The sequence below is a fragment of the Neomonachus schauinslandi genome, chromosome 1, assembly GCF_002201575.2.
Source record: "Neomonachus schauinslandi chromosome 1, ASM220157v2, whole genome shotgun sequence".
NCBI lineage: Eukaryota > Metazoa > Chordata > Mammalia > Carnivora > Phocidae > Neomonachus > Neomonachus schauinslandi.
In genome coordinates this window covers 69,846,919-69,863,894 of record NC_058403.1, presented here as the reverse complement: position 1 = coordinate 69,863,894, position 16,976 = coordinate 69,846,919, and the positions used below count along the sequence as shown (strand labels likewise).

The 16,976-nt window shown below is 40.8% G+C and overlaps 1 protein-coding gene across 1 annotated transcript in view; it reads left to right on the top strand.

Moving 5' to 3' along the window:
• The first annotated feature begins 2,560 nt into the window (after positions 1-2,560).
• UBXN7 (UBX domain protein 7) overlaps positions 2,561-16,976 on the top strand; it is a 55,814-nt gene continuing 41,398 nt past the window's right edge. Inside the window, exon 1 of the mRNA XM_021692303.2 lies at positions 2,561-2,687. Coding sequence (XP_021547978.2) covers positions 2,615-2,687 — 73 coding nt within the window. The 5' untranslated portion in view covers positions 2,561-2,614. The remainder of the gene's footprint in view (positions 2,688-16,976) is intronic.

The window sequence follows — 16,976 nt, the reverse complement described above, 5'->3', positions numbered from 1 at the left end:
TTATTTGGAGCTTGATTTTGCATGGTTGGCTATGGTGACACAGCCTTTAGGAAGGGAGAGGATGGGGCACTTGGGTGGCTCAGTCGGTGAGGCGTCTGCCTTCAGCTCAGGTCATGATCCCAGGGTCCTGGATTGAGCCCTGTGTGTCGGGCTCCCTGCTCAGCAGGGAGCCTGCTTCTCCCTCTCCCTGCCTCTGCCCCCTCCCCATCCCCACCCCCCCATTCTCTCTCTCACTCTCTTTCTCTCTCAAATTAATAAAACCTTTTAAAAAAAAGAAAAAAATTAAAGAAAAAAAATGAAGGTTTATTTATTTATTTTAGGGGGGTGGAGAAAGAAAGTGCAGGGAGAAGGGGCAGAGGGAGAGGGAGAGAGTCTTAAGCAGACTCCATGCTGAGCAGGGAGCCGGACACACGGGGCTCAATCCCAGGATCCTGGGATCATGACCTGAGCTGAAATCAAGAGTCAGATGTTTAACCGACTTAGCCACCCGGGTGCCCCATGGAGTGTGCAACTCTTGATCCCAGAGTGGTGAGTTCAAGTCCCACATTGGTTGTAGAAATTACTTAAAAAAAAAAAAGATTTTTTAAAAAATAGTAAGGAAAGGACCCTGTCAGGACCCCTCTCACTCCTGAGAGCTTTTCCTGTATCCTCACTTAATAAAACTCTATCACTCACTCTCAAAAAAGTAAAATAAAAAAAAATAAGGAAGAGGTCACACTGTTTCTTGCCCTTGTTTTCCTCTCCTTTTTTGCATTTCTGTGTCAATGTGAGCCAAACAGCTTCCCAAATCCATGACTGGTCCTTAGGATTCCTCAACACACCCAGAGAATTGCAGCAATCTGGAGGTGGTGCTAGGACCAATTCTTTGTCATTTAATTGACAATACTCTTGATCAGGAGTCTGTTTTCTGATATCGTATCAATCATATCTTCAATCGTAAGATATCAGTCATATCTTCCTGAAGCTATAACCCTATAGTTATTTTGGTTCTTTTTTTTTTTTTAAGATTTTATTTATTTATTTTGACAGCGAGAGAGGGAACACAAGCAGGGGGAGTGAGAGAGGGAGAAGCAGGCTTCCCGCTGAGCAGGGAGCCGGATGCGGATGCGGGGTTCGATTCCAGGACCCTGGGATCATGACCCAAGCCGAAGGCAGACGCTTAACGACTGAGCCACCCAGGCACCCCTGACTTAGTTATTTCTTAATTCACCCCAATAGCACATTTACACACTCTTAGGATGGGTCAGTTCTCCACATGACTCCTCTCATCTTTCACTGGGCCATTTTCCTATGTAGATGCAAAATATGTGGGTGGGAGGTTAGACTCTAAATTGAGTCTCCTTAATTTTGTTCTCATAAATAAAAGGAGAGATCATCAGATTTGAGTGCACCCCTATAATTGTTTTAAAAATATAAGTAATATACTAATATTATCTTTGTTTAAAAATAAAAGATAGGGACACCTGGGTGGCTTTGTGGGTTGAGCCTCTGACTCTTGATTTCTGCTCAGGTCATGATCTCAGGGTCATGAGATCCAGCCCAACACTTTCAGCTCTCAGTGAGTCTGCTTGCCCCTCTCCCTCTGCCCTTCCCCAACTCACCCACACGCTCGCTCTTTCTAAAATAAATTTAAAAAAAATTTTTTTAAGCTTTTATTTATTTATTTGACAGAGAGAGACACAGCGAGAGAGGGAACACAAACAGAGGGAGTGGGAGAGGGAGAAGCAGGCTTCCCGCGGAGCAGGGAGCTGGATGTGGGGCTCCACCCTGGCTGGGATCATGACCTGAGCCGAAGGCAGACGCTTAAGGATTGAGCCACCCAGGCACTCCAAATTTTAAAAATCTTAAAAAAAAAAAAAAAAAGGATAAAGGTCTTCTTTTGCCATCCCCTTTATTGCTCCCCTCTCTAGGCGTCACCAGTATCCTTTTGAGTACAACTTTCCAGTGCTCATTCTATACATATATACATATACTATATATACAAATACACGTTTTATTTTTACCTAAATGACACCTTCTCGTTTTATAGGTGAGGAAACTGAGACCTTGAGGGGAGACATGGGTTGACAAATTTATTGAAGGAAAGCTAGGCAATTAGTTTAGAGGCTGGGGAGCAGGTGCGAGAGACGCTTCAGTGCGATGATGTAGGATTTGTATTTTGACAGGAGCTGTAGGAAACCTAGCAGAGGGCTATGGAGCTGCAAAAAAAGAAGGAAAAACTGTCATCGGCAGTTGGGTCTGTCAATAAAACTTGTGAAGTTGAAACGCAAAGAGCCTACTATCTGCCGAGCTCGCTGAAGCTTATCTCGGAAACCAGGAACAGATATCGCATCTATGAGACTGGCCTTGGAGCTTGAAGAGGAAGGCACCAGAGGTTGTAAAGGATGCTGCCGGGAGGCAGCTACCGGGCAGCCAACCAACCGGGAGAGCAGATAGCGTTCCCGGACCGGCCTGGAAGTGCGCCTGCGCCGATCTCCGCGGGGGGGGGGAGGGGGGCGGGAGGGGCGGAGCTTGGGGGCGGTCAATGAGCCTGCGCAAACGGCGCGGCGAAGTGGGGGAGGGCGGTCCGTGTGTGTCTGTGTTGTTGTTCGGCGGCAGCGGCGGCGGCGGTAAGATGGCTGCCCACGGGGGCTCCGCGGCGTCCTCGGCGCTGAAGGGGTTAATTCAGCAGTTCACCGCCATCACCGGTAAGAGACGCGGTTACCGGAAGGTGGAGAGTGGGGTCTGGAGCGGACGGCCGTTCCGCCCCGGGCTTCCCCTTACCTTCATGCATTTCTCCCTCGGGCTTTCCCCACAGCTCCCGTCCTCCCTTCTGAGGAAGAGGCGACGACGGCGTCGGGTCTCCGGGTTCAGGCGGGAGACAGCCCCCCCGCGCACCCCATACCTCGTTCTCGGTCTTCTCGCAGTGTGGAGGGAGACACCCCCACTCACCCCCAATGCCCCCATTGTCATCCAAGACCCGGGGAATGGGCCGATCTCATCCGCCCCCGCCGGCCCGGGGACCTGGGGGCGGGAGAGGTGGGGGGCCGCACCCGGGCCACCGCCCTCCTCCTCCTTCATTACCTTCTCTTCTCTGTGCAGCCGTGGGGTGCAGTGCATCTCTCACCTCCTTTTTCCATTCTTCCTCGGCCAGGTCATTCTCCCCCAGTCCCTGGCCTGCCCTTCCCCTTTCTGGGCCCCTCAGAGCCATCGCCGTGGCCCGGGCGTGCTCGGGCCCTCCCGCCTTAACGACGAGGCTGGTGGGTTTGGCAGTGCCTTTACCGATCCTGGGGGATAGGCCGCTAGAAAGGGGGGTGCTGAGAAGTACCTTCAAGACAGAGGTTTTAAGAGAAGAATGAGGGGGAACCCCCCCCCAACCTTAATAGGGAAGGCCTGGAGGAATCCTGGGTGGCGTTTCCCACCTCCCCATAATAAAATAATAAAGACTGGGACGATGGCGCCGGAGCCTCCTGCTGATAAAATAGGGATGGCGGCAGAAACTTCTTTGAGAGAAAGTCAGTTTTTGGGTGTCAGCATCCCCCAAATCCTCGGTTATTTTCCTTTGGACCCCTGCGAAGGGCACACGCAGATCCTCTTGCCGCCTGGAGGAAAGGCCCTAAGCCATTCTATGAATTCTCTATGCCTTGTTTCTCTCTGATGGTGCTGAACTTTTTTTGCATGAGTTATTAGAGGGCGGAGCAAATGATGAAGTTCTCTGTGGAGTGATTTGAGAGAAGAGTACTCCATGTGCCTGAGTGTAATTTTGCCGTTCTAGTTTGTCATTTTGGAAGGAGGTTAGAATGTTAGTTCCCTTTCTGAGCAGATCTGTACTTTATCTGGTTATTTGTTAGGTGCAGAGAATGTTTCTACTGTTAATGTACCTAGAGTTTGACATATAAGATCTGGTTAAGTAAAATTTTATATTGTTCTAACCAGACAGGTTGTATGCACGTTGCTGTTTTATAATTTAAAGCTAGTTTTTTCTTTTGCTCTGCAATGACAACTAGACGTTTGATGCATTTTCTAGCTGGTGGGCATGAAACATCACGTCAAAATTGGTAGAGTAAAATTTGAAGTAAAATTGGGATGAGGAATGGAATGATCAACTTTTCTTAATATTTTAAAACTTTTGTGATTGGACTATTAAAGATCTAATGCATTTCCCAGTGTCTAAGCAGATTGCTGTTATTGGGAAAATTAGAAAATTAATGTGTATATAAGTTAATATTGCAGCATTATTTTTCTATAGAAAAATCTTTGTAGTGAATCAGATATAGAAGTGGTTATTATTAATTTTTAGATTTTTCTAGAGTTGGTTTAAGATGCCACCTACTTAATTTCAGTTTTTTATGTTAATTACCACCCCTTCAGGAACTCAGAACCTCACATTATTTTTTCTAATTCAGCGTTTTTGTTAAATATGGACAAAACCCAAAGTGTGGTGAGATAAAATGGCTCACTTACTTGGTTTAATTCTATGCTAGCTTACATGGCTTGTTTCCTGGCCACAGGCCTTTCTATTCCTGAATCAGGTTGGAGACCCTTAGTAGACAATGGTATCTGGAAGTCTGCAAAAGGGAAAATACCTTAGATTGTTCTTAATGTATTATGAATTTCTATTAATAATTTTGGGGATTCTGGGGCTCTTGGCAGGCTCAGTCAGAAGAGCATGCGACTCTTGATTTCAGGGTCGTGAGTTCGAGCCCCACATTGGGTGTAGAGATTACTTGAATAAATTAAAAAAACTTTAAAAAATAATAACTTTGGGGATTTTTTTTTTTTTTTTACAAGACAGTGATTAACTGTTAGAAACACATGATTAACCCCTTTGGTCTTTTTCACATATATTAAAAAGGAAAGTTTGGGGTTCTTTCCACATATATTTTAAAATTGTAGTTTTTATGATAAAAAGGTATTTGATACTTACTCATTGCTGGATGAATTAAATTGACCTTAAGAGCTTATGCTGTGATTTCAAAAAGATTTTACTTTCTGGAAGCTCAACATTCTGGTGAAAGCAATGCATTTTCAAAAATGTGAGCCTTACCTTTTCTGTGGCTTTAAAAATAGAACAGAAAACAGAATTTTAAGTCTTATTTCTCACTAAGTAGAACAAATCTCTCTATATGATTTATGAGTATGAAGTAATGACTCGATTTTTTTCTTATTTTTATTTGAATATAGTTCAACATGATATTATATTAGCTTCAGGTGTATTGACTGATTTTTATTTATTTAAAGATTTTAATTTATTTGAAAGCGAGCACACACACATAAATGTGAGCAGGGAAGAGGGTCAGAGGGAGAGGGAAAATCAGAGTCCCCAAGGCGGGGCTCCATCCCAGGACCCTGAGATCATGACCGGAGCCAAAAGGCAGACACTTAACAGACTGAGCCACCCAGGCGCCCTTATTTTTATTTATTTATTTTTAAGTAGGCTCCATGCCTAATGTGGGGCTTGAACTTGCGACTCTGAGATTAAGAGTCATGTGTTCTCCTGACTGAGCCAGCCAGGCACCCTGACCCTTGATTTTAAAAAAAAAATACTTAAAAAATCACACACACATACAAATCATAACATGAAATCATTTTGAAAAAAGTAAAAACTAATCTCTCACAACAGCAATTTTTTTTTTTTAAGATTTTATTTATTTATTTGACAGAGAGCACAAGCAGGAGGAGCGGCAGGCAGAGGGAGAGGGTGAAGCAGACTCCCCGCCAAGCAGGGAGCCTGATATGGGGCTTGATCCCGGGACCCTGGGATCATGACCTGAGTGGAAGGCAGATGCTTAACGACTGAGCCACCCAGGTGCCCCTAGAATAGCTTTTCAATTAATATTACATCATAAATATTTTTTCTGTGATCAAACTCTGATAAGCCAAGGGAAGTGACAGTCCTTGAAATACTCACATTGAGAAACTGTATACCTTTACCGTTGATGTTAGAGTCATTTGAAGTTGCATAGAAAACCAGTCCTGTTACTTTATAGTCCACTACATTTTACAGTATTATCAGTTTGATCTCCCTTAATATTCATCGTACTTGGGTTTGAATGACTGTTAACTGCTTTCAAAAGTCGTATCAGTTCTTAAAACATGAGGAAGGAATGTGCTGCTGGATCTGAATGTAATTCCAAAAGGACAATTAAAAAATTTATTTAAGTAATCTCTACACCCAGTGTGGGGCTTGAACTCACGACCCCAAGATCAAGAGTTGCATGCTTCTCCAACTGAGCCAGCCAGGTACCCCCCAAAAGAACAATTTTTAATGTTTTGAACCATGGCAGTATTCCATTAACACCAGCTTGGGCTGACATCCAGCCACACATAGACAAAATGCACAGATGTAATCAGAATAATTTCATGAGATGAGGGATATATAGATGCTCTATAGAATTGGTAAAAATACACAGGCAATAGAAGGTAAGGACAAAATGTGAGGGAACAGAAAGTGGAGGCTGAGAAGAAAACAGGAGTTAGTATAGAATTCCATAAAACTTCATGCATAGTAGGCACTCATGTACTTAATGAAATTATAGAAGAGACCTTAGTTTAACTTTGTCTAAAACTGTTAAATGAATGCATATTTGTTACAGAAATTAGAAACTGTGGTATGTGGAGTTTTTGGCTTTGTGGCCAATTTCAATTCATATTCTTTTCTACAATACATTTCTCTTGGGTTAGTATTAAACTGTGTTTAAGTTCTCTGTCAGGAAAGATGGTTGTAAGCGTTCTAGATACCAAGAGGAAACTCTTGGAGTTGTAAGAACTATTTCAGGAGGTGATGATGTTTGAGCAGAATTTAGAGAGGTAATAAATTTTGAGTTGTGAATGGAATCTTACTAATAAATTCAGTATTGATGGACTACTATGTGCCTGGCATGGTTCAGATCCTGGAAATACTACTATGAGCAAGACAAGGTGTCTGTGCTCAAAAAGCATAAAGGTTAATGGGAATACAGACACATACATAGGTATTATAATACAATGGGAGAATGGTAGGTAGCTATTATGGGAGCACAAAAGATGGAGGTAAAGAAAGGTTTCCCAGAAGAAATAATTTCTTAGCTAAAACTTAATTTAAAAAAAAAAGAAAGAAAAAAAAAAACTTGCAGGAGAGATGTTTCCTACAGGAGGAACATGTACAAAGGCCTGGAGGAGAGAGGGACAGATAAACACACATACAGACACAAGAAAGAAGAGACAGTAGATTTAGGGAGTTGATGATAATTCCAAATGAATAGGGCATAGTTAGTGGGAGATGCAGTAAATTGAACTGAAGAGATAGTGGGGGGGGGTGCCAGATTAGGAAGGGCTTTGTAACCCATGTTAAATCTTGGCTGTATTCTAGTGTAGTGGGGAGTCAATGAAAAATTTAATTGGGGGAATGACATAACCAGATTTAGATTTTTTAGAAAGAGTTACTTGGCTATAGTGGAGAAGAGGTAGGCATCGAGATAAGTAGAAAACTGTTGCTTTAATCCAAGAAAGACACTGGTGTCCTTATTGAAATAAGTTTGTGGCAGAGAAGTGGAAGATAAGGGAAGAAAGATATGGGAAGAAGTCAGAGGAGTCAGAATGAAGCTTAGGATTCTGTTTTGGACATCTAGGTATATAATGGTGCTATTTGTGAAGGATATGGGATAGTGGAAGAGGTTTGGAGGAGAAGATGATTTGTTCAGTTTCAGATAAGTTGCTGCCTCTGAGACTTCCAAGTGGACTGTTCAATAAACAAATGACTATTTGGGTCTAGAAAGAGGAGTGTCATCTGAGGAGTTGTAGCGATGGCGGTTGAAATGTAAATGTGAATAGCATCTTGCAGGGGAGAGTGTACTCTGAGAATACAGTAGGCTCCAAGACCCAAAGCTGAAGGAACACTAACATCTGACACAGTGCAAAGAAGAAAGTACAGAGAAACCAAAGATTTAGGAGGAAAACCAGGAGGATGTAATGGTACTTCCAACATCAGGAGTATGGTAGTAACTCAGATATTATGTAGGCACTTGAGGAAACCAGAAATCATTGAATATTCATAGATTTTTTTAAGAGGGTGGGAGGGGCAGTGGGAGAGGGTGAGAGAGAATCTTAAGCAGGCTCCATGGCATGCGCAGAGCTGGATGTTGGGCTGGATCTCACAACCCTGAGATCATGACCTGAGCTGAAATCAAGAGTCGGCCCAACGCTCAACTGACTGAGTGACCCAGTGCCCCCTGGGCTGGAAGATATCTTAAAAACCATCTTGACTCATTTCTGAGTTAATCAAATGAGCAGTAAAGTGACTTAGGTTTATATGACTAGGTCAGTGTTCTTCAAACTTTTTTGGAGGAAAGGACCCCCCCTTTTTTTTTTTAATTTTCAGTCTTCATGGACCAGTACTTTTATAAAATACAATAAAAATTAATTGCTTGAAAAATGAGATAAAAATAACAAAATATAAGCCCAAATTCTTTTTAAAATTAAGGTATAATTTGCATGCAGTAAAATCTGCCCTTTTTAAATGTGTAGTTATGAATTTTAATAACTGTGTACAATTCTGTAACTACAGTGAAGTTGCAAAACAGTTCTATCATCCTCAGAAAATTCCTCCTGCCCCTTTGTAGTCAATCCCTCCCCCCCACCTATAGCCTAATCTTTTTGTCTATTGTTTTTCTTTTCCAGAATGTCATATAAATGGAATCACAGTATGTAGCCTTTTGAGTCTGGCTTCTTTCAATTAGCATACTGCATTTGAGATTCATTCATATCGTTGTTCGTTTTTATTGGTGAATAGTATACCATTGAACGGATATACTACAATTTGTTTATCCATTCATTAAGTGAATGGATAATTGTGCTGTTTCCAGTTTGGGAGATTATAAATAAAGCTGCTAAAAACATTAGCATACAAGTGTGTGAATGTAAGTTTTCATTTCCCTTGGATAAATACCTAAAGTGGGATAATTGGATTATATGATAGGTATATAACTTTAAGAAATTGCTAAACTGTTTTCCAAGGTCATGATTACCATTCCCATCAGCAATGTATGAGAGTTCAGTTGCCCATATGGTATTTTTTTATTATTATTATTCTATTTTTATTTTTATTTTATTTTTTGTTCATTTGGTATTTTTAATATTTTGTAGTCATTTTAATAGGTGTATAATGGTATAGTATTGTGGTTTTAATTTGCATTTCCCTAGTGACTAATGATATTGGGCATTTTTCATATGATAATTTGCCGTCCATAAATCTTTTAAGCCTGAACTTTTAATTATTAGATTCCACAGACATAAAATTACTCTATCAAATTGTTAGAAAAGTTTCTAAATGCTTACACTAGAATTTCTCTTTTATTTATTTACTTATTTATTTTTAGAATTTCTCTTTTAATCTTGTCATGGACTAGAGATAGCTGGTCTCAGGACCACACTTTGGGTAGCATGGTCTTAGGTAATGGCAGAATAGGGACTAGAATTCTGGTGTCTTTACTCCTAGCCTATGCATTTTTCACCATATTACTACTACCCTCACAATAGTTTCCTTTGTTGATCCAACAAAAATTAGCTTTGTTTATCTGTCCGCTAACTCAGTCATTTCGTTTCTCTTATACTTAATAAATTTAGTTTTCTGGGTATAAATTTTTGGTGTTTTTGTTTGTTTGTTTTTGTTTTTTAATGTTTTCAATTCCTGAATGCTTAAAAACTTGAGGTTGGGAGACTGATGAGGTTAGCTCTCACCTTACTTCTTGCAACTGTCACTCACTCCTGTTTCCTAGGTGGACAGTCTAGCTTACTTTGTTATCATTTCTGGGGGATAGGTAGAACTAAAAAGCAATCTCTTTGTGTCTTTATCATTTCTGTTCTCTATCCTTCTGGGATAATAAGGGCTCTGTAGAGGGATTCTTTCCTTTCCTTTCCTTTCCTTCTCTCTCTCTCTCTCTCTCTCTCTCTCTGACTGCTCTACTTTGGTTCCTTGAAAGTAGCGGAGAGACTAATTTTTTCCGTTCTCTGTCCTGGGATAATAAGGGCTTTACAGAGGGATTCTTCTCTTTTTCTTTTCTTCTCTCTCTGTCTCTGTCTCTCTCTCTGACTGCTCTACTTTGGTTCCTTGAAAGTAGTGGAGGAGAGACTAATTTTTTTGGCACTTGAAAGTGATATAGAGGATAGGCATAAGGGACTACTATAGTTTGGAAAATCTCTTGATTCTTTCTTCAGCTGTGGTGGAGATAACTGCATTACAGGTTTTGGGTTATTTCCTATATCAAGTCATTAATGGAGAGAGTGTGAACTAAGAGGCAGCAGCAAAGAAATGGCCACTGGTGAATTGTATACCACAGGCTGGGTTGAATAATACACTTTGGTGCCATTAGCAGGCTTAAAACAGATGCAAGGAAGAGAAGGAGTAAATGAAAAGGGTTCATGTAGTGAGAAATAGTAAAGTGGAGCTCCTGCCATAAATTATAGATTAATTTTTGTGTGCCCCTCCCAAATTTCATATGTTGAGATCCTAAACCCTCTGTGTGGTGGTATGAGGAGGTGGGGGCCTTTGGGAGGTGATTAGGTAATGAGGATGGAGCTCTCATGAGTGGGACTAGTATCCTTAAAAAAGAGACCCCAGGGAACTCTTGCCCCTTCTGTGAGGACACAGTAAGAAGACAGCTGTCTTTGTTCTTTTTTTTTTTTTTTAATATACTTAAAATTTTTTTTTAAATTTTCTTAAGTAATCTTTACACCTAGTGTAGGGCTCAAACTGACAACCCCAAAATCAAGAGTCGCATGCTCTACTGACTGAGCCAGCAAGGTGCCCTTAAGACAGCTGTCTTTGAACCAGGAAGCAGGCCTGTACCACATACTAAATCTTCTGGACCCTTGATCTTGGACTTCCCAGCTTCCAGAGCTGTGAGAAATAAATGTTTGTTGTTTAAGCCACACAGTCAAAGGTATTTTTGTTAGAGCAGCCTGAACACACTAAGATGCAGGGTTAGATTAAGCCATCCTGTTGCTGCCTGTAATATTGAGACTTCAAAAATAAGCCTATTTGGGGTGCTTGGGTGGCTCAGTTGGTTAAGCGACTGCCTTCGGCTCAGGTCATGGTCCCGGAGTCCTGGGATCGAGTCCCGCTCCTGGCTCGGCGGGGAGCCTGCTTCTCCCTGTGACCCTCTCCTCTCATGCTGTTTCTCTCTCTCTCTCAAATAAGTCAATAAAATCTTTGGGGAAAAAAATAAGCCTATATAAACAAGTGTACAGATAGTTTAAATCTGCAAACTTGTGTTATTAGTCCCGCCCCTTTAAAAAAGATAGGTGTTTTATTCTGAATATAATAAGGTAGAAGTTCAAATTTTTTACAGCTGACCCATCAAAAATAGTTATTACCTCTGAATGTATAGGTAGAACTTGCAACTTGATTAAACTTGTTGATCACTGTTCCTTTCCCCTATATCATTTAGCTCTCCATACTTTTTCTCTGCCTCCTCAGTTAACCTTCACTTCTTCATATTCCTATTTAGTTCAGTGGGAGTGTTATTGGCATTTTGGCTGGGACAGTTTTTTGTTGTGTAGGACTGTTCTATCCGCTTCAGAAGATGTAGCACTTGTATTTATTTCCTGTGGCTGCTGTAACAAATTACCACAAACTGCAAGGCTTTACACACATTTATTCTCTCACAGTTCTGGAGGTCATAAGTCTGAAATGAAGGTGTGAGCAGTCTTTGTGGGAGGGGAGGCATTTTTCAACGTCCTATAGCATTCCTGTCTTCTCTCCACTAAATGCCAGTAGTGCTCTCCTAGCCCCCAGTCATGAAATACCAAAAATGGTCTCTCACATTACTAAATGCTCTACTACTTCACGACATTAAGAACCACTGGGACCTTTAATTATCTCTCTGTTGTCTTCTGTTTCTAAAATGATGCACTGGGGCGCTTGGGTGGCTCAGTCGTTAAGCGTCTGCCTTTGGCTCAGGTCATGATCCCAGGGTTCTGGGATTGAGCCCCGCATCGGGCTCCCACTCTGCGGGAGACCTGCCTCTCCCTCTCCCACTCCCCCTGCTTGTGTTCCCTCTCTCGCTGTGTCTCTCTCTGTCAAATAAATAAATACAATCTTAAAATAAATAAATAAAATGATGCACTAAGTGATACAAGCGATACTTTAAGAATGATTATACAAGCAAGATGACTCAGATAATTTGGCTTTATTTAAGAAAGTGAATGGTGTACTTTGTTTCTTGGGCCCCTCTCAAATACTACCTTCTTCAGTCTTGCCAGGATTTAGCATGTGCTTCCTTTTAAAAAAATATTCATAGGTAGAGGTTCCTCTTTCTTCTTGAATGTTTCTTACAGGTCACTGACAAACGCCAGTGATGCAAGTTATCCTGCACATTGTCAACAGAGATATGATAGGGCTGTCTCTGGGATATGCTGCCTACAGCTTAGATTCTAGCATTAAATAGTTAAGTAAGGATTGTAAATAGGATGGCAGTTCTGGGCCTCGAGTGTTGACACTATCTGCCCCCAAAATATCACAGTTATTATTTCCTTTATTATAGCTTTATTTTTGTGTCTTAAAGTCATTCCCTGTAGAATCCCTTTTAATAAATTATATTTTAATCTGTAGTTCAATAAACCTGTGGACCTAGGAAACTTTGGAATACTTACCTATACTTTTATTAAATTTTCTACTGCCACTACAACACTCCTGATGCTTCTCAGTCATACTGGAATGCTGCTTACTTCCAGGTTTCTTTAAAGCAGATATCTTTTGGTATTGTTTTATTCTTTAGAATGTTCATTTTTTTTTTCTAGAGTGATTATTTCTTGTTATATTCCTGCTTTAAAAAAACAAAAACAAAATGAGTGTTTAACATGAGTGAAGCACATGTTCATAGCATCAGATGAGTGAGCGAAAGAAAACTGAGATGTCTTACTCTGCTTGCCTATTTGCCAATAAGGAGCTGTGCCAAGTTCTTTAATACGAATTTTCTTAATCTACACAAGCACTTCATGAAGTTGGTAATATCCCCATTTTATAACTAAGAAACTGAGAGCTATACAGAAATTAGTAACTAGATCAAAGTCACAACTTGACTAGGAGTCAGACTCAGGTTTATTTGAGTGGTATTCATGCTCTTAATATCTATACTGAGAACTGAAGGGAACATGAAGAATGTTTTTTCTTCCTTACAGTGTTTAGGACTGGCCAGAGGAAAAATTTGATACCTTCATTCCAACTGTTTGGTGTCTCTATGCTCAGGTACCCAGTATCTTTTTCATGCTCTAAGGTACCTCCCACCCTAATGCAGCACTTCTGGTAGGCCTTCCTTAGCTCTCCTCCAAAAGGCACCTGGGTGCTAAAGCTACTTATATCTTTTTTCCTAACCCAACTCCCTTAATCTCTTATTTTTGCTCTCAATTTACAGGGTTTTAGGGAGTAGCTCAACATCTAATGAAGAAGTTAATAAATGATGGGGCACCTGGGTGGCTCAGTTGGTTTGGTGTCCAACTCTGATTTCAGGTCAGGTCGTGATTCAGGGTTGTGAGATCAAGCCCTGCCTCCGGCTCTGCACTCAGTGCGGAGTCTCCCCTTCTCCCTTTGCCCCCCACCTCTAAAAAAATAAATAAATAAAATAAAAAGCATGTTTGTTAACCTAAATTAATCTCTTCAGTGGTTGCATTTTAGGCAGCATAATAAAGTGAAAAAAAAATGTAGGCAGTTAGACCTTTTAGGATAGACAGACCATATTGTTGACAGGCGAGCTTGCCTGAGGATTGACTTTACAAGTTCCTGATTTTCATACCATCTTTTATTTTACTTCAGAGCCTGTAAATTCTCTGAAGGGTTTCCAGTCAGTTGTATTGGAGTTCTGATAGTTGGAGGGTAGTAGAGAGGTTGACAACAACTATTTGTATGACGTGGTCATTTTTAAGTTGAATTTCCTTGTGAACACATTTCAGAGGAGTGAAAGCAGCCAGCATTAGTTGCTATTATGGCAGAGGGAGTTTCACTCCCCCACCAACATATTCTTTGTGCTTTTTATGGTGCTTTAGTGCAGTGTGAGCACCTAGAAAGACAAGAGCCAAAAATGATATGAACTCAGTGATTTAATTCTCTGAAAAGGAAAAGATTAGTGGATGCCTTGTGACGGTGGTATTTTAGGGTTCATTATGAGGCAAATATAACAGTTCATGCATCTCTCTGCTAGAACAAGCAGCCAGAGCGGTCTGCCTATAGGAACCTTTTAACTTTCAGAATTGCTGTGTAGATAAGTAAATTAAAATGGAGTACAATAGTCTAAAAATGAATTTTTAGACTAGCATTTAAGAAGTATAATGGAAAAGTATTAGGAAGGCACTAAAACAAAGCCTCAGGTTTTATGACAAATAATATGGAAACACGTAAGTCTCAAAATTGTTCATCAAATTTGTGCTGGTTTTGCCCCAAGATTACCTAAGATTGGCTATTGGGATATTTGAACTCCTTCCCCTCAAAAAGTTGCATTTTGAAATTTTTTTTTTTTTAAGATTTATTTATTTATTTTAGAGAGAGAGTATGTGGGGGAGAGGGAGAGAGAATCTCAAGCAGGCTTGAGTGTGGAGCCCAATGCAACCCGGGTCTCAGTCTCGCGACCCTGAGATCATGATCTGAGCTGAAATCAAGAGTCAGATGCCCAACTGACTGAGCCACTCAGGCACCCTGAAATTTCATTTTTTAAAAGTGTGTTTACTGGGGCGCCTGGGTGGCTCAGTCTTAAGCATCTGCCTTTGGCTCGGGTTGTGATCCCAGGGTCCTGGGATCGAGCTCCGCATTGGGCTCCCTGCTCAGCGGGAAGCCTGCTTCTCCCTCTCCCACTCCCCCTGCTTGTGTTCCCTCTCTCGCTGTGTCTCTCTCTGTCAAATAAATAAATCTTTAAAAAAAATAAAAAATAAAAGTGCATTTACTAATGGTGAGAATGTAAATTTGTACATACTAGAACTTGAGAACTTTTAGTTCAGCTTGATTGAGACCTTAGGGAGAGAGAACTGGTATGAGAAGAGTGAGACCTGGGCAAGTTCAGTGAGTTTTTAAAGTTTGCAAGAAGGAAAAGCTAGCACAGACAAGGATAGAGATTGAGACTTCATGGAAAAGTATACATCTGTTCCTCTATCTATCTACTTCAGGGTGAGGAGGGGAGGAGGAAGGTCTAAAACTTAACAGGGAAGTGGGTATTTAGTGAATGAGGGGACTGATTTGATATAACTATATTATGCAAAGGCATGGCATTCTAAAGTAACACCAAGGGATCTGCCTAGGTTATATAGACCTGTGTGGCTGGAGGGAATGGTATAGGGATGAAATGAGAGCAGAGGGGTATCATTTGGAAGCAGTAAATAAGGGCCAAATCTTATTGGCAGCTTAAGAAAGATGAAAACTTCCAGTCAGCAATGCAGATTGATACAGAGAAGACAATCAAATTTACATTATTTAGCAGTGTAGAAGGTCTATCAAAGGGAACATGACCAAGAGCAGAGAGATGCAGTAGTTCATGTAAGAGGTAAAGGCTTGAACGAAGACTACAGCGATAAATGCAGAGCGAAAAGGATGGGTCGGAGTGGTTTCATCTATATGGAAACTGTAGGAATTGTTGTTTGACTGATGGGATATTTGCAGTTGAAGGAGAGAAGAAGGGTTGGAAGTTTCTTAAATTTGAGTAATATATGAAGCCTTTTTAAAGGAAAAAGCCTCCCTGGGCCTATGTAACTAAAATGACCATATATATACCCAGATATACGGCCAACCCCAAATGAAAGGTAATTCTGTGTCCAATTCCCAAAAAAGATTTCTCACCAACATAAATATGCAAATTTCTAGGGACTTAAGTCAAATGATCAGATGCTTTTCTGTAATTTTTTAAATTGATTTAACATTAAATCCTAATATTATGTATTCATGGTTTTTCCACTTATGTTTCATGAAATAATTTTTTTCAAATCTTTTTCTTTACGTAAACTCTGCCCACAACATGGGGCTCGAACTCACGACCCTGAGATGAAGAGTCACATGCTCTACCTGCTGAGTAGGCCAAGCACCCCTCAGGAAATAATTTTGTTCAGTTTTTTTCACTGGCATCTTAGATATGTCTTTGTCAGCTATCAGACAAAGCAGGATCTACTTTGTCATCTGACAGGTTTTTGTTTTTGTTTTTTGAGTATGTGATTTTCACTTTACATTGTTTGAGATAGAGCGCTTTTAAAATTTGTATGTGATGACAGGGCGCCTGGGTGTCTCAGTCAGTTGAGCGGCTGCCTTTGGCTCAGGTCATGATCCCAGGGTCCTGGGATCGAGCCCCGCATCGGGCTCCTTGCTTAGCAGGGAGCCTGCTTCTCCCTCTCCCTCTGCCTGCCTGCCGCTCCCCCTGCTTGTGCTCTCTCTCTCACTCTCTCTCTCTGTGTCAAATAAATAAATAAAAAGTCTTAAAAAAAAAAAAGTCTCTTATGGTTTAAAAAAAAAAATTTGTATGTGATGCTCTCACTGGAAATTTGATCTTAAGAACATGGATAGATCTTAAGTACCCATTTGTTGTTTGTGATTTCCACAGTGTAACCATATTACTTTATAAATGAAAGTTAAAGAATAAAGATATGCACACGGTATAAAATTCAAAGGATACGGAAGTATTGTTTTGACTGAAGCCCGACCTTTCTTTCCTGGTATATCAACTGGTGAACTGAAGTACTGTGAGATAGCTCTAAGTCAGTTTATTAGACATTGATCATGTGCAAGCAAACACAATGCTAGGTGCTGGGGATACCAAGACAAAAGCCTGTGTTTAAGAAGCTTCTGCTCTTTCCTTGGAGCCAGAAAGTAAACCAACATTTACTACTTAGTAGTGTACTGATGTATATAATAGAAGTGTATCATAGAGATGGGAGTGGGGAGGTACTGTAGAGAATGCTTAGCACACAAATTCACAAAGTAACACTTAGGGTGGTTCTTGAGCATGCATGAACTGGATGAAGGGGAGATGAGGAGGATATAAGGACATTCC